Source organism: Danio rerio, chromosome 20 (assembly GCF_049306965.1).
Source record: "Danio rerio strain Tuebingen ecotype United States chromosome 20, GRCz12tu, whole genome shotgun sequence".
Taxonomy (NCBI): domain Eukaryota; kingdom Metazoa; phylum Chordata; class Actinopteri; order Cypriniformes; family Danionidae; genus Danio; species Danio rerio.
Genome location: NC_133195.1, coordinates 43,165,210 through 43,184,034, shown reverse-complemented (window position 1 = coordinate 43,184,034; position 18,825 = coordinate 43,165,210). Strand labels below are relative to the sequence as shown.

Sequence of the window (18,825 nt, the reverse complement as noted above, 5' to 3'; positions counted from 1 at the left end):
TTTAAGCATTTCCTAAGGCAGCTATACTTCCGTACTGTTGTTGTTTTTCCTCAGGAGGGAAATGTCTCCTGGGGAGCTTCGGGTTCTTACATGAATAGCACTCTCAGAGCCAGGTTTCAACACTTGTAGGACCTGAAATCTGGCTTTAAAATGCGCAATCGCTGCTCCTTTAGAGGGATTTCGTGAAGCACTCGGCGCACGCATCACATTTATGCAGTCGCGCATCTGTAGGTGTGAGAGTCAGCTCTGTTTCCTTCTTTCTGCTTTGTGTCTCGGCTTGGCGTGTGTTCTCTTAAGACTGATGGATTTGTTTAAATATGTCCTCATTGCATGCTCAAAACCCCGGTGAATAATCCTGCGCTTGTGTAACTGGCATCCACTCAAATGACCCAGGATATTGCAAACACTTCAGTCGTCAATGTGCGGATCATTAGGGCTGAAAAATAGCACACAAAAGTGAATTTGGGATTTGAGAAATGTGATTTCTTCCGCCACTTGATTGTGGAATTAATCTCATGCCCACATTTATAAGTATGTGTTGGCTGGTTATTGCTCTGCGAGTCCCTTTGACGTCTCAAAATGAACCACATAAGAGCCACTTAAATAATTGCGCCTTCAAATGTTGAAAAGCTTCAAACTGATTAATGATACAACAAAACGCAAGCTCTTCAATGCCTGCTGGAGATGCCAGTTTGCAGTGTGAGACAGCATCTGACGTTTTAAATCATGGATGTAAGCTTTAAAAAGGTTGCAAGTCAGAATATATATTTTAATATGAAATCTGAAACCTCTTGAGGGTAGAATTTGATGAATCTCGGTCTTTTAGCCATCAGTACATGAGAATTGACTGGATTGATCTTGATTAAAATATTCAGGAGTGCTTTTATATTTGACCTACATCTCATAAGCTTGACTGCATAATTGAAATTACTTAATTGCCAGGAAGCGGATTTGATCTCTTATGGACGTTTTCGTATTTTATTAATTTAATTTGAATAGTTTTGAGTATCATTAATGCAAACAGCTTACATTTTTTATTGTGTAGTTATTAAATTGTCAATATTTCAACCTTTACTTTCATATATCTATTTTACATTAGGTGCATAATACAGTGCAAAATGTGATTACATTCAGGAACTTCAGGACAAAAACATCTCCATTAACTCACATTAAAAACTCAGTATTTTATCCACATGTTATTTATGCTGAGTCACACATTCTTAGTTAACAGCTTTTGATTTGTTGGCAAGGATTTAGAAACATTATTATTGTTATTTTGTTTAATAATATAATAATAATAGGGTGTCACTATGGTGCCGCGGGTAGCATGATTGCCTCACAGCAAGAAGGTGTATGGATGTTGCCTAATGATGTGTTGCGGCTGTAAGGGCATCCGCTGCGTAAAACATATACTGGATACGTTGGCGGTTCATTCTGCTGTGGTGACCCCAGATTAATAAAGGAACTAAGCTGAAAATAAAATAAATTAATTAATAAATTTAATAATATTAGTTTTAATATTTTGACAGGCTTGGATTGTGATGTAAATAATTGCCTTTTTAATGTTTTTTTTATATAAATATGTGGGGCAGCACAGTGGCTTGCATGTTCTCCCTATGTTGCAGTGGGTTTACTCCAGTTTCCCCCCACAGTAAAAGCACATGCACTACAGGTGAATTCAATAAACTAAATTGGCTGTAGTGTATGAGTGTGAATGAGTGTGTATAGATGTTTTCCAGTACTAGGTTGCAGCTGAATGGGCATCCGCAGTTCATTCCACTGTGGTTACCCCTGATGAATAAAGGGATTAAGCCAAAGGAAAATAAGTGAATGAATGAATAAACAATTGTGTGGGTGTGTTGATTTGAATAATGTTTATATATATATATATATATATATGTGTGTGTGTGTGTGTTTGTGTGTGTGTGTGTGTGTGTGTGTGTGTGTGTGTGTGTGTGTGTGTGTGTGTGTGTGTGTGTACTCATTTAACTTTAAAAATCCCTTTTTTATTTACATTTTAGTGTTTTTTTTTATTACCAAAACAGCAGATACATTTTAAAAAAATCTGTAAAAGGGTTAAAACCCTTGAAAAAAATATATTTTTGTAGTTATCATTATGATGTATGTTGTTAACCTATGAAATCTTTGAAAGTGTAAAACATGAAAAAATTAAAATACTGAAAAAGGTGTGAATTACAAGGAGGTTTGTGGGGGTCTGACCTCCATAAGTTATGCTTTATCCCATCGGAAGATCTAAAGCAATCGTAAGTGTTCATAAAACTTGTAAATACTGTAGGTGTTACATGTAGCCTAAAAGTAATGAAAAGCTACTCTGTAAAAAATGTCAGATTCCACACAATTTATTTATGTTGTTCCAACTAACAACATTTAAATAGATTGAGCAAAGTGTTCAATCCAACTGAAGTTCTCCAAAAAATCTCAAGAATTATGTTGTTTGTTAGCTGATATATATATATATATATATATATATATATATATATATATATATATATATATATATATATATATATATATATATATATGTGTGTGTGTGTGTGTGTGTGTGTGTGTGTGTGTATATATATATATATATATATATATATATTTTTTTTTTTTTGCTTTTTTTTTTGCTTGTAGCTACATACAGTAGTTTGCATTTTTACTGTTGAAAAGTAAAGGTTTATATAAATCTGAAATTTTGCTGAATCAGAGGTTACTGTAGGTCAGAATACACTCAATAGCCCCTTTCACATATACAGACCTTTCCGGAAAGGGATCATGTGTGAATGGGCCCTCTTTGAAAATACCAATAAATTTATTCCAGTTATTTTCCAGAAATCTGTGTGAACGAAGAGGGAAAATTGCAGGAAAGATCGAATTCATGATTAGAATGCGTTGACGTGAGACATCTACTCCAGCTAATCAGAACATTCAGACACATTGACATCCGCACTGTTTATGAGAATAAAAAGCCTGTTTCCAAAGCCTATTTTTCCAGACACATTTAGCTGCTAGATATTAGTCACATAACAATTCTATGACTGCGTAAAAAAATTATCGACAAAAAACTTATGATAAACCGCAGTTTGTTAACTAACAACAGGGATGTCCAAACTCGATCCTGGAGGGACAGTGCCCAGCACAGTTTAGCTCCATCTTCATTTAACACACCTGCCTGGAAGTTTCTAGTACACTTAGAAAGAGCTTGATTAGCTGGTTCAGGTGTGTTTAATTGGGGTTGGCACTAAAATATGCAGGACACCGGCCCTCCAGGACCTAGTTTTGACAATCCTGTTGTAGGTTTTTCATAAGCATTTTATAGATAATTCTTTATGCATGTGCACGTAAAGCAACAGTGAGCATCAGCACACACACATATATTATGTACATCTCGACATGCGAAAGTGTTCCTCCATATTAGCGAAGTTGTTCACAATACTTATCTATCCACAGAAATTTTAATGTTGTCAAATGTGTAAACATTTAGCTGTTGTTCGCCCTTCTGCCTTTAAATGTCTCTGGGACAAAGTAGCTGCATAAAGGCTAAAGCTTTAAATTAAAGTAAAACCATCAACAAAAGACCAACCACGTCAATGTTTACAAATACAAGCACAGCCGTTCAGAGGTCTTTTTTTAGTTAATGATGTCAGAATTTACTGGTATTTTGGAATGGAGGTGTGAATAGTTCAGCCTTGTGAACTGCGCTTCTTTTAATTTACCGGTAAAGTCGTACCGAAAATTTCCAGATATTTAATGGTATCACTAAAGGGGCTAATATCCCTCAGAACACTGAAAACTTAAATAAGTTTTGTTTTTAAAATTAAATGTAATTAAATTAAATATATAAATTTAGTTTACTGAAGTATGTATTACACAAACTACCAATACCAAAACACAAACAACCATCACCACCACCCCACCTCCGATCATCCATGTACAGTTCACACCTTGAAGATATTCATATTTCTTGTGCCAATTCACTTTTCACCAGAAGTATTGTGAAACAGAAAAAGGAGAAAACTGATTATTCACCAAGCAGATGTTCCACTTGGACGTAGGTAATGTTTAATAAAGCACCTCCTCTGACTCACTCTTCTCTTTCTGCAGGACACAGACCTGATTATGACCTTTAACATCTCCATGCATCGCTCCTGGTGGATGGAGAACGGCCCCGGGTGCAGGGTGACCCCGGTGACCCCTCCTCCATCCTGGGCCCCGGAGGACCATCGCTACATCAGCATCGCCGGCTGCCTGCTGGAGTACCAGTTTGTGGAGGTGGCCCACAGTTCCTTGCAGATTATCCTGGCTGTGAGTACAGTCTAATCCTTTACAGGCTTTTCTCCGCTTCTGCTGTGATTGCGGTTGCAGCTCACAGAATTATATATTTCTGTTTATGGGCTTTTATTATGCAGTATACAGTCTCCACTGATTGGTTAGCAGTGGAATTCTGCCGTATGAATTGAAATGTTTTCTTCTGTAGTTTTGATGCACTTCTGAGTGAAACAGGTTTTTAAACCACAAAACAATGGTCTTAATATGCCTAATGAGGGATTGATTTAAATACTGTGATTTGCTATCGGCCTCATATGAGAGGAAAATTGCTTTCATTGAAAGAGGGAGAAGGTGTTTTATTGAGAATTACACTGACAAGAATTAGAATAATAATGGTGTTCACTGCTGCATATACTGCTGTACTGAGATGTGCAGCATCTGAAACTACAAATACTGGAAGCCTGTGCTGGCATTTCTGCTGCGGTGTTCCTATCAGTGTGTGAAGAGTGGGAGAAGAGGGTTGCATTGACAATCCAACACAATGGGCAGCACATTATACACATTATATAAGTGGTCAGAAACTTGTAAATAACTCATGAAAGAATAACATTAAAACCAAGCACACCATTGTTTTTCTTGTGAAATTCTTGTCTAATTCAAAAGTTTGATGTGTTAAATGACCCTATTCCTAATGAAAAAACAAAAGTTGGATCCAAGATGGCCGACTTCAAAATGGAACCATGGTCATGGTCATGGTCACCACCCACTTTGAAAAGTTTGCCCCCTCACATATATTAATGTGCCACAAACAGGACATTAATATCACAAACCATTTCCATTTTATTAAGGTGTATCCATATAAATGGCCCACCCTGTGTGTATATATAAATATTTGCCTTATATATTTATATATATATATCCATATATCCAAAGCGACTTACAAATGAGTACAAAGAAGCAATTTACACAACTATAAGAGCAACAATGAGTTTCAGGTAAGTAAAGTGTAAGACGCAGAACATTAGTAATTTTTTTTTTCTTCTGTAATACAGTTAGCGGTGGAGCCAGAAAGGCAATTAAAGATTAGGAAGGGAAGTGGATACTAAATAGTTGAGTTTTTAGTCGTTTTATGAAGACAGCGAGTGACTCTGCCGTTCTGATGCAGTTAGGGAGTTCATTCCACCAACTGGGCAAATTGAATGCGAGAGTTCGGGAAAGTGATTTCTTCCCTCTTTGGGATGGAACCACGAGGGGACATTCATTCACAGAACGCAAGTTTCTGGAGGGCACATGCATCTGCATAACTGAGAGCAGATGAGATGGAGCAAAGCCAGAAGTCGCTTTGTAAGCAAATATCAGAGCTTTGAATTTAATGTGAGCAGCAACTGGCAGCCAGTGCAGACGGATGAGTAGCGGAGTGAAATGTGCTCTTTTAGGTTCATTAAAGACCACTCGTGCTGCTGCGTTCTGAAGCAGCTGAAGAGGTTTGATAGAGTTAGCTGGAAGCCTAGGAGTTGAATAGGAGCTGCAATAATCCAGTCTGGAGAGAACAAGAGCTTGAACAAGGAGTTGAGCTGCATGTTCAGATAGGAAGGGTCAGACCTTTCTGATGTTATAGAGTGCGAATCTGCAAAAATAAATTGGCAATTGTAATAACCATTACACTCTGGCCTAGAGCGCCATCTCCTGCTCAAAACTAGCCTACAAACCCATTTCCTGTTAAAGTTTAGCCTTTATCGCCATCTGTTATTTAAAACTAGCCAAGAGCACCCATCTGCTGTTCAAAACTAGCCCAGAGTGCCATTTCCGGTTCAAAACTAGCCTAGAGTGCCATTTCCTTTTAAGAGCTAGCCTATATTGCCATCTGCTGTTCAAAACTAGCCCATAGCTCCATTTCCTGTTAAAGGCTAGCCTATATTGCCATTTGCTGTTCGAAACTAGTCCAGAGCACCATTTCCTGTTAAAGTCTAGCCTATATTGCCATCTGCTGTTCAAAACTATCCTAGAACGCCATTTCCTGCTAAAGTCTAGCCTATATTGCCATCTGCTGTTCAAAACTAGCCTAGAGCACCATTTCCTGTTAAAGTCTAGCCTATATTGCCATTTCCTGTTTAAAAATAGCCTATAGCACTATCTGCTGTTAAAAAAATAGTCTAAAGTGGTTCCAATTCAATTCAGCTTTATTTGTATAACGCTTTTACAATGTAGATTGTGTCAAGGCAGCTTCACATAAATGGTCATAGTAATTGGAACAGAGTAGTTCAGTTTTTAGTGTTTAAGTTCAGTTCAGTTTAGCTCAGTTCATTGTGGTTTAAAATTATTACTGAGAGTCCAAACACTGAAGAGCAAATTCATTGATGGGTAGCTCTACTGATCCCAAACCATGCTAGCTGGAGGCGACAGCGGAGAGGGAAAAAAGTGAGGCGAGTAAAGGAAAAAAAAAAAACCTTGAGAGAAACCAGACTCAGTTGGGCACGACCATTTTAATTTCTCCGCTGGCCAAAACTGGAAGACTGGAAGCTGGCCTCAGCGAAGACTCGTCTGTCCCTGGAGCTTCACTGGAATCAGTCTCATGTTCTACACTCCTCCATGACCAGTGCAGCAGCTGCTCAGGATACGGCCTGGTCCCTAATATTGAAACCTTGGGATAATTTTGTCGCTGGTCTTGGATCCAATCAGTGACTCCACATAATCTGAGGAACTCGGGATGAGTATCCCCAGGTGGAAATGGGGAAAAAAAAGATAATAATTAGCGTAGCTGCTGTTCATAGTGTATATTAACAAGATGCAGAAACTTGTGTGGAAACCCGCTAAGTGATGCATTGAGTGTATGCTTTACTAAACAGATAGGTCTTTAATCTTTGATCTGAGAGAGTGTGTCTGAGCCTCGGACGTTATCAGGAAGGCTATTCCAGAGTGTAGGAGTAATAAAGGAGAAGGCTTGACCTCCTTTACTCGACTTTGCTATTCTATTTACTACCAGAAGCCCTGAGTTTTGAGATCTTAAAGAGCGAGTTGGATTTTTGCGAGGCAGAAGGTTGGTTACCAGCTGATAAAACTAACCCAGAGCGTCACCCGCTGTTACAGTCTAGCCCAGGGGTTCTCAAATCTGGTTCTGGATGGCTGGTGTCCTACAAAGTTTAGTTCCAATGCCAGTCACACACACCTTGGCTATCTATTCATACATTTTAATTTAGCTTAGTCCCTTTATTAATCAGGGGTTGCCACAGTGGAACGAACTGCCAACTTATTTAGCATATGTTTTACACAGCGAATGCCCTTTTAGCTGTAACATCCAGGACTGTGTTTGAGAACCCTTGATCTAGCCTAAAGCACCATCTGCTGTTCAAAACTAGCCTAGAGCGCCATCCACCGTTCAAAACTAAGCTCAGAATCAGTGCAGAATTGATTTCTTCAATATATATATATATATATTTTTCTATTCTCTGCATGTTTTCTTGTGTAATTGTTATTTGTGTTAAATAAGTAACTTTGGAATTTGTCGCAGCACATTTCTGATTATGTAAAAAAACACTATACATGAGGGCTTTCAGTGGTTGACGTGTAATGACAGCTAAACTGTATAAATGGCCGTTTTCAAGCACAAGAAGCTTTGCTGTATATAGTCTAAAAAATGAGCCAGTCATCAATGTTGGACGTTTGTTTTCGTCTGTTAAAAATGAAACCAGTTGATTGCATCAAGTCTGTAAATAACGCATTAGAGGCATGGAGCAGTTTGGCCAGCCTCCAGTGCTGATATTGTTTGAATGCAGGCTGTTAATAAGAGCTCAGCATGCCGTCTTCCTCCGACTCTTTATTCGTTATCTCTTCTATTACCTGCGACACCTGCTTCATAATCAGAGTCTCTAATGCAATAGTGAAGTGAAGCTCCTTCATTGTGGATCCAGCAATTCTCTGATTACAAGCCAGTACTAGATTTTTCCCTCGCCTTTCATTCTCATACTCTAAAATCTAATTTATTATTTTTCCTTTTTTTCCAGCACAACATGAAATCAAAATTGACCCTGTTTAGTGTGTGATTCATCAATGCATGTTATTTTGTTTTCTTCCGTAATCTAACTGTAATTTATTTCTAAGAAAAAAATTTCTGTTGATGTTACCAAGGCTGCAGCAGAAAGAAAGAAAATTGTTAATTAGTAGTATCCAAATAAATTTAAGCCAATTATTGTTTTGTTTGGAAAGATTGACGTGAAATTTCAAGTCATGTAGTACAGCATTCTAACATTAAGTATAAATAAACTTGTAAAGCAATAATTAATCGAAGTTTATCATTTAACGAATGCATTATTAAAATCTAAAGTTGTGCTTGTTAACATTAGATCATGCACAGTAAGTTAACATAAACTAACGTTATTTAACTTAAATTACATTAAAGTGAATAAATACTGTAATAAATGTATTACTGATAGTTTGTTCATGGTAGTAAATGTATTAAGTAACATTAATTAATATAAAATTATTTGAAAGTGTTGCCCAAGTAGACTACTTGATTAGAGTAAAAAAAAAATCAGAAATTGTGATTAATTTTTATATGTAACATGATTGATTTTATTTTTTGCACTGTATTAAGCTTTTTAACCTTTTAATCATCTTTCAGCTCACAAATATGCATATTTAATGGGTCTATTAATTAATTCACCTTTTTTAACACCTCACTTGCTCAATTTTATTGGTCCTGCAGTGTGACAAATGAATTTTATAAAAAAAAAATTGTCAATGTACCCTCCTAATTAGTATGAGCTCCGAAAAGATTCTTGAAATTAAAGAATGATAGAAATATACTATCTAGATTTTATGTATTAAAACTGATATATTATTATTGTTGTTATTATTATTACTACTAATAAAATTATTGTTATAATATTATTATAATTAATAATAATAATCATAATAATCATAATTATACTTATTTATTATAATATTTAAATTAATAATATTGTTTTAAAATGAAAATAATTGTATATGAAAATAATAATAATAATAAGTATTATTATTAATACTATTATTTTTATTGTTGTTGTCGTTGTTGTTGTTGTATACATTATGATGGATTATTATTATTAGTTTTAATATGAATATTAATAATACCAATTATAATTATTAATATTATTATTATTATTATTAAAACATATTTCATTTGTACTTATTATAATAATTTAATACTACAGTTTTAAATAGAAAATAATTGTATATAATCATATTAATAATAATAATAATAATAATAATAATAATAATCAAAGTAACATTAATAATAATAATAATAATAATTATTATTATTATTATAATTATTATTATCATTATTATTATTATTAGACATATTCTTTTTATTAATATTGCAGTGATTATTAATAGTAATAGTTTTATTAATATTTGTTATTTACAAATATGTATATAATATAATAATATTATTATATAATAGCAAAATACTTATTTTTATTGCATCATTTAGATCTGTATGTATTTTACATTTTAATAATACACATTTTATTTGTATTTATAATAATATTTTAATTAATATTACAGTTTCAAAATAAAAATAATTGTATATAATATCCATAATAATAATAACAATAACAACAACAACAAACATAATAATAATGATAATAATAATAATTATTATTATTATTAATAATAAAAATAATAATAATAATACTTTTTTCTATTATTATTGTTATTATTAATATTGTGGTAATTATTAATAACAAAAGTTGTATTAATATTTGTTTTATATATATATATATATATATATATATATATATATATATATATATATATATATATATATATATATATATATATATATATATATATATACTCTAATAATAATATTATTATATAATAGTTATATACTTTGCATCATTTAGATTTTTATGTATTGTACATTTTAATATAAGTTTCAAATTTATAAAAAAAACAAATTAATTATGTATTTTTATTTTTATTATTAGTATTATAATTATAGCTGACATTTGTGAACTTCAAATATGTTCAGAAAGAGCAATATCAAACCACAGCAATTCTACCAAAACATGTAATGTAAGTTACCCATACAAATATACATTCTTGTTCAAACTAGAACTATGTTAAATTTATATCTGACAATCTATGCACTGCACAGTTTAATCAAAGGCAACACTAGAGAATAATATTCTGATAATTATAGCGTGTTTATGTGCATAACACCTCATCTAACAACACTGCAGTGTTATATGCAGTATTTCAGCGTTTCTCAGTGAGAGCGATATACCTTATCAGCCGTGAAGTCAGGGGGTCAGTAACTTTATTGCTGACCACCGGCGTCTCATAAAGAGCTGTAACAGAGCACAGGCAGGTATCAGCTCCATTCTCCCCAGTATTTATAGAGCTTTCTCTGTAACCACTGATATTCCTGTGGAGGTATTATATAGCCAATAGCGGAGGAGAAATGCAGCTGCTTGTCTGAGCGCCTGGTGGGAGCTTTTAGTGGCTTTGCGGTGCCCCCTTTTCCAGAGAGCAGATCAGGAGCTGCTATTCTCTTATTGACGCTCTGATCTCTGTTCTGCTCTGTGTGGGTGATCCTAGAACTGCAGGTACATTCAGGGATTAAACTCATTACGTTTCTCTGTTTTATTTTCTCTTTTTTATTATTTAAATGGTTATATTTGTAGCTATTATGGAGTTACTTATTATGTATTTTTCCTGTTACGTATTTTACTTATTGTCATGGATCAGAGGATGTTATAGACCATAACAATATCAAATTCTTCTGCATGATATGTGGATTTTTTTTTTATTTTAATAGTTAAAACTCTATTTTAAAGAGCTCTTATCATGGCTTTTTGAAAATGACCTTCCATGCAGTGTGCAACATCCAGCTGAGGGTTAAATCTGAAAGTGCACCTTGTTTAAAAATATAGATTTTTTTAAATAAACGATTCGACTCGAGTCGTTTTAATGATTCTCGTTCGTTTGGATCTTTTGCCTATTCATATCGCCAATGACACAAAACAGTACCAAACATGAAGTGCTGGATCTGGTAAAACGTGAACGCGCCTTTCCCTTCAAACACTAGCAGAGTGCAGGTGTGTGTGGAACTGATCATGACTGAAAATGAGTGAACATTAATAAGTGAACGTTCTACCCTGCAATGGTGGATTCATCATCCGTTTGTTAAAGGAAGGATCTGAAAAGGCTATTGTTATATGGGAACTTGACAGCAACTTTATCAGTACACAGTTCATGGATCAGTTTCTTCCTCCATTTCACAAGTGCAGTTAAAATGGTTGCTTTCTCATTTTCTCTAGCTTGCAAAATATGTTTTTAGTTGTGTTTTGTTACTTGTAACCGCTCCACATGACTTGTACTGTATCTGGTTATTTTTTTATATTCTCATATCTCATCTAAAGCCACATTGAAAATGTGAGGCATGTCGCTTTCTTTACAGATCTAAATGCGTTTGTGAGTTCGTGATCCTCTGCCATTCGTCATTGCTATGGCCACTGTCAGCTGTTCCTACACACGTGCGGGGTCAAGTTTCAAAATAGTCCAGGTTTTGCCACTGTGTGGAGTAATACTGAAATGTTTTTACTTATGGTTAAGAATAGAGGAGTATGCTTGTGTTTAACTGCATTGGGCTCACACATACTCTGCATGCACTCTGACTACTTCAACAATGTTAATAAGCCCCTAATATCTGTTTTTTTGAATGATGATTATGATCTAAACCTAAACACTTCCCAACGCAGGATATTTCATACTGCACTAACTGCAGTCAAGAAGGTTCTATTAAAAATATGGCATGAACCCTCATTCCCAGCGAATAAAATGTGGCTTATTGAAGTAAAAAATAGTGCGCTGTTAGAACGTTCTATTGCAAGAATAAACAGAGCTAAATTACAAATTCTATTTTCATTTAATGCAAAGCCTGCCTAGTATATAGTTGTTGCTAGCTATGTATGCTGGCTTTGTTCTGCAATAAATAAATAAATAATCATAAAAAACTATGTTAATAAGCCGTGGTGGGCGTTTCTCGCAACAGACTGGGCCATTGGGCCAATCAGCACAGTTTAGCATCGTGCAAAGGAGGGGTTTGGGAACAAATTATTCACTGAACAAATCATATGGGAGTCATTGGGATTATTAGGTAAAAAATAAATGCATGTTATAAGACACTGAAGGTGCTTTTGACCTTGCATGCATATTAGCCTGTTGTTAGAGACCCCCAATACTAAAATGTGACCTTTTTTAACGCATAATAGGGGTTCTTAACTAGTTGTTAGTTTAATAGTTCAAGTGAATTTTACTAATCAAGAGCATTTTGCTAAATAAAAAATAAATAAATAAAAAACTGAATACAGAAACAAATCTAAATATCATGCACCTTTTGCAGAAGAATTTGATATTTTTATGGGCTTTAACATCATGTGATCCATGACAATAAGTAAAATACATCATTTTTAATTGAAATCATGATAGTGAATTAAATTTAACAACAATTTATGGAGAATTTAACAAAATTTCTATTTAGAAACCATGTAAAATTTATTTTCTCAAATTTAACTTTAAACTATATACTTGACTTTTATTTTGACATGTTAAAATGTCAATCAGATTAATGTCAAATTCTGTTTCCAAGGTAGAGTAACTATGTTGACTAAGTTGACAATTATTAACAAATCTTACTTAATATTATTATTTTATATTATATTATATATTATATTATATTATATTATATTATATTATATTATATTATATTATATTATATTATATTAATTTTAAATAATATATTTCCTTCATTTAAATATAAAAAAAAACTTAAGAAAAACACACAAATTGATAAATTTCAAGTGTTTACTTCTCTTGCATTTTGATGATTATGGCTTACAGCTAATGAAACCCTAAAATTCAGAATGTCAGAAAATTTGAATAATACTTATGGCCAATAAAAAAGGATTTTTAACACAGAACATGAACATATAAAGCACTCAATACTTGGTCCCGGCTATGTTTTTGCACAAATAGCTTCAGCAATGTGAAGTGATCAGTCTGCAGCACTGCTGGGGCTTTATGAAGCCCAGGTTTCTCTAATGGCGGCTTTTAGCTTTTCTGCATTGTCTGGTGTCTTACATCTTCCTCTCAACAATACCCCATAGATTCTCTGAGTTTTAGGTCGGGCGAGATTGCTTGCCAGTCGAGAACAGGGATACCATTGTCCTTAAACCAGGTATTATTTAGTACTTTTGGCAGTGTAGGCAGGTGCCAGGTCCTGCTGGATTATCAAATCAGAAAATCCATAAAGCTTAAAGCATAAAGTTTTATATAAGGAAGGAATTTTTTTTACAATATTTCCTATAATATTTTTTCTTTTGGAGAAAGTCTTATTTGTTTTATTTCAGCTAATGATAATTCAGGAGTGCTATACAGTATATATTTAAATCCATGTTCTCTACCTGTTCTTGTTTTTTTCTCAGTTCTCTGATAATTGCAGAGCTAAAGCTCCTGGAGGATGAGAGATTCCCTCGGCTGCTGAGGTGTTTTATAATGACTTCACACATGCATTGTAATTAGGCATTTGTGTTGATGAAACAGATCTGAACGTAGCGCTGTGGAAATGACAATATTGAAGCACACCTGCCTCCTGAGGGAACTTCACCCTCTGACTGAGAGATTGTTATTTTTTTAACCATATTTTATGATGAGGTGCATAATGCGAGATGGTATTTTTCAGATCAGAGTTATTATAGTGTTATAGTATTAAGAGGTATAACAATATTTGGGCTAGTTTTACCAAACAGCAAATGGATGTTGAACTGCATCCCAATCATAACTAATACTGCAAAAGACCTATTGGAACTGGCATGGATCCAAGATTGTCGGAGAAATCAGTCAAGTTTGGTGAAGGAAAAACATGGTTTGAGGTTACATTCAGTATGGGGGCTGTGCAAGAGATCTGCAGAGTGGATGGCAACATCAACAGCCTGAGGTATCAAGACATTTGTGTTGCCCATTACATTACAAACCTCAGGAGAGGGCAAATTCTTCAGCAAGATAGTGCTCCTTTTCATACTTCAACCTCCACATCAAAGTTTCTGAAAGCGAAGAAGGTCAAGGTGCTCCAGGATTGGCCAGCCCAGTCACCAGACAAAAACATTATTGAGAATGTCTGAGGTAAGATGGAGAAGGAATTGAGGATGAATCCAATGAATCTTGATGAACTCTGTGAGTCCTGTAAAAACACTTTCTTTGCCATTCCAGATAACTTTATTAATAAGTTATTTGAGTCATTGCAGAGATGTATGGATACAATCCTCCAAGCTCATGAGAGTCATACACAATATTAATTCTTTTTCCACTGCACCATGACTTTATATACTATACTGTACATTATTTGTTTTAAGTGACAAGACCTTTGTCTAAGGTAAGTCAGACCTTACTGTCCTAATTAAATAATAAAAAATCAAGGCATAATCATATTTTATTTTGGTAAAATAAACGTAATCTAGAGGCCTTTGTCTTTCATATAAGCCACTTCTGATACCAAATCATCAACTAGAAATCAAGTTATTATTTGTTGTTCCTAAAACTTGGATAGGCAACAAGACTTTTGTCAGTTAGAGACAATGTTAAAAAAGCTAACATAAATTGTAATAAATCACTACAATTATAAAATAAATATAAAAATATGACAATGAAAAAACAGAGTCAAATAAAATTGTAACAAACGATTCTGACAATGGAGTTGACATCCAATTGCAGTGACTTAAATTAAACAGAGGATGGTCAGGCAGGCAAGGGTCAAACACAGGAGCAAACAGGCTCATAAAGGGCAATCCAAACGAGTAGTCAAAAGCAGGCAAGAGATTGGTTTGGGTGGCTGACATCAAAAATCAATCAACAAGGCAAAAGTCTGGAAACACGGCAAGGAAAACAAGGCAATGTGTAAACCCTTAGTAATGTTTACAGATTAACAAGACTCAGCACTGTGTGTGTGCATGTGTGGTGTATATATAGTCCATGTAATGAGTCCTTGAGCAGCATCTGCTGTGCGTGTTTGCAATCAGTTGGGATCAGGAACAGGTGTTTGTGCGGTGCATGCTGGGAGTTGTAGTTCATTTGGAGGCAGATTTGTAGTTCTCCAACAATCTGCAGTGGCTAGATCACTGGTGACTGTAACAAAAATATTGAAAGTCGTTATTAAAAAGTGCATTAATTTCTCAACACAATAAAACAATATTTATTACTATTTTTGATAATCAAAAACAAATTGCAGTTTTTGTGATTTGTTTTTATTTTATTTTGTACACTCAAAATATTGCTTGTTAAGTTCACAAATAACTACAAGGTAATGGCAAGATACACGTTGAATTATACATATCTTTAATGTAGAAAGACTGAAATAGTGTTTTCTTGTGAAACATACAAAACATGCAAGTGCCTTTTCTTTATTTACATCTTTGAAAGGTTAAGTTGAAAGTTACAGAAAAAGCTTACACACACTGAAGATTAAAAAACACACGACAACAAGAAGTGAGAGTTAAAAAGCACATCTTTACTAAAGACTGCAAACGCTTCTGTCACAACATGGCCTTCAGTCCCATAACAACGAAGCAGGAATATGAAGGAAAAAAGACATAGAAATCAGATAAATTCCAACTGGGAAATAATAACGGCAATATGGTGGCGCAATGGGTAGCGCTGTTGCATCACAGCAAGAAGGTAGCTGTTTTGAGGCCTGGCTGGGTCAGTTGGCATGTCTGTGTGGAGTTTTCATGTTCTCCCTGTGTTCAAGTGGGTTTCCTCCAGTTTCCCCCACAGTCCAAAGAAATGTGCTGTAGGTGAATTGGGTAAGCTAAATTGTCCGTAGTGTATGTGTGTATGTCCTGGTCACCCACATTGGGGGTTGAGCATTGGGCTGTCAACTCATCTCATGAAAACTAGATGTTTTGAAACACCAATATGGTGCGGCTAAATATCAACTTCAATATAAATAGCCCTGGGAGTAAGTAATAAGGAAATACTAAAGCAATCTCACGATTTTCTCTCCAATGTGTCTCAAAGCAGACTTTCATATGCGTAATAAGACATATAGTTAGAGGCTGTCAGATATTATGTAGGAAACTGTTGAAGTGGTAGCATGTTCAATAATGCTTAACAGAAATTGTCACAGTAGGCCTGGATCAATATGACGATGATTGAATTAAGGTCTATCTGAAGCATTGAAATGGACAAGACATATGTGTGTGTGTCAGCAGAAGAGTTTCAGCTGGTTGCTCAGGCCGTTCCTGACCAGTGTAAAACAATATCACAGTCTGGAGTTTATTGCAGGCATTGTGTTCATGCTGTCCCTGTGGAGAATTACTGTTTTCTTCCTTGAAACCACAAAGAAAAGTTTATTGCTCCAAGTTTATTGAAAGTCCAGCTTTATTGTAGTTTCATTGAACCTTTTGTGGCACGGAGATGAATAATATTTCAGTATTTTTGTTGTTTTAAATATGAAATCTCAGGTATCAGATATGTAATCTGTCATGCTTGTTTTCAATTGATGCAGCGTAGACTCATTCTAAAATCGTAGCCCTATATACATTTCTAGAGATCACGAATTATGTAGCAGGAAGTACATATGGCTACAATTCATCTTTAAAATTAACGCTCCCGGGTGGTTCCTTTTCGCTCTTACCAGCTGACTGCTTATCTCCATATAGACGGCTTTTCTGCTGTTACCAGTTTGTCCGGTGGCTCAGCTTGTATGTTGGTTGACTTGAGACGCAGAGTGGAGCTGACTGTGTTGGCAGGGGTCGAGTCTGGCGAAGAACAGTTCCAGAAAGCAGGTAAGACAAAAACAAAAGCCAAAAAGGAAAATAAACAAGTAAATAATAGGGTGAGAATGTGGCAAAATCTGAAAACATGGTAAAACTCAGGCTGCTGCGAGAGTTTTTCTTTTTCTGGAGTGCTTTTGAAAACTGTCGTTTGGGTTTAGGGTAAAGGGTGGGCGCTGGTCAGTCGGTGCTTTTGAAAACTCTGTTGGTTGGGTTTAGGAAAGGAGGAGGGCGGATCAGTCAATCGGTCAGTAAGTCAGTCATTTAACAGTGGCCTCTGGTGGATTTACACGAGAACATCAGGAGTGAATGGCACTGGCAAGAGCAATTTGAGTTCTCAAAAAGCATAGACAGCGGACTCTGGTGGAAACAGCATAAATACCTTCTGGGATGTATTTAGCGATCTCCAGAAATGTATAAATATCGATACATTTTCAGATTGAGCCCGAGTTTAATTTTTTTCAGTTTTTTTAAACACGTTTTCTTGGTTTAGTTTGTCTAAAACAAAAAGGAAATTACTTATTTGCTCTTGGATTTTATTGACCTTATTCTAAAATGCGGAAGTGCGCCTGTTTTTGCGATTGTTTTAGAACTTCCGATTCAATCGCCTATGGAAGAAATGACTAGGAATAATAAACGGCAGAAAACTGTCAAACTACTTACTCTACTAACAAATGTTTGCATGACTATATAGAGCAAGTAGAATAATATAATAAGGAAATATCAGTTTGCAACATCAAACAGCGAAACAAGCAGTTTTTAATTTTTAAGCGAATGAGACCGGAAGTCTCAAGCCAAAAAGATTGAAATGGCTGCACCCGCTCGCCAGTGAAGAACAAGGTGAATAGGAATAGCTAATCAAAAAGTATGCATATAACTTTTAGACAAATGCAGCTTATATTAAAAAGGAAGTTAAAGTTTGACAAAAAAAAAACCTACAAAAAAATCAATTGATATTTTGAAGAGAGAAATGGAGTGAACAACATAAAAATAGATCTGTGGAACTAATCACAAATTCATAATTAGTTGAAATAGTTGTATGCGTTTTTACAGTGTATATATATACAGTACATAACATATTCAATGACTTATCTGAATACTGGATTCTGATTGGCTAAAATATGTGTTTAATACACAGGTAGTAACAGTCAGTTCATTTTTATTTTTCAAATGAATATATGGCTTTTTTGGCAGATACACACACACACACACCAGCGCACATTAAATTGAATGTGCTGCACAAAAGCTTCTGTTTTTTACCACTGTTCTACAACTTTTTTTTTAAGTAGCTTGTTACTGAATCACTGTTATATTTCTTAGTTTGAAGTAACTAAAATCACAACGTCATTGTTTGTTGAACAGAGCTACTCAAGCAAACACACAAATCTCTCGTGTTCTCTATTTCAAACATTAATTTAAATAATTACTATAATTCATTTAAAAAAAATGCAATTTTACCACATTCTAAGTCTTATTTAAATTAGACAGAATGCTAGTTCTAACTAAACTATTATCATTAATCATCATATAATGATTTAAATGCACTCCACTAGGTTTATGTAATTATTTAATGCACAGCTAGCCATGGCTATTATTATTAGCTTTACTTATTACATGACTCTCTGAAATGCTTGATTCTGATTGGTCGATAACGACATTCCAAACAATGTTATTCCCAGATAACTACCTCTAAAATTAATAACACAGGATTACGCAGGTACTACAAAGCATTTTGACC

At 34.7% G+C, this 18,825-nt stretch overlaps 1 protein-coding gene across 2 annotated transcripts in view; it reads left to right on the top strand.

The window, feature by feature from the left end:
• Positions 1–18,825, top strand: part of nkain2 (sodium/potassium transporting ATPase interacting 2) — a 316,059-nt gene that overhangs the window by 222,849 nt on the left and 74,385 nt on the right. For both annotated transcript variants that reach the window (XR_012395349.1, NM_001351706.1), the window contains exon 4: positions 4,108–4,308. Coding sequence is in view for 1 of the 2 variants with exons in the window: in NM_001351706.1 (NP_001338635.1) it covers positions 4,108–4,308 (201 nt within the window). In the remaining variant the exon portion in view is untranslated. The remainder of the gene's footprint in view (positions 1–4,107; positions 4,309–18,825) is intronic.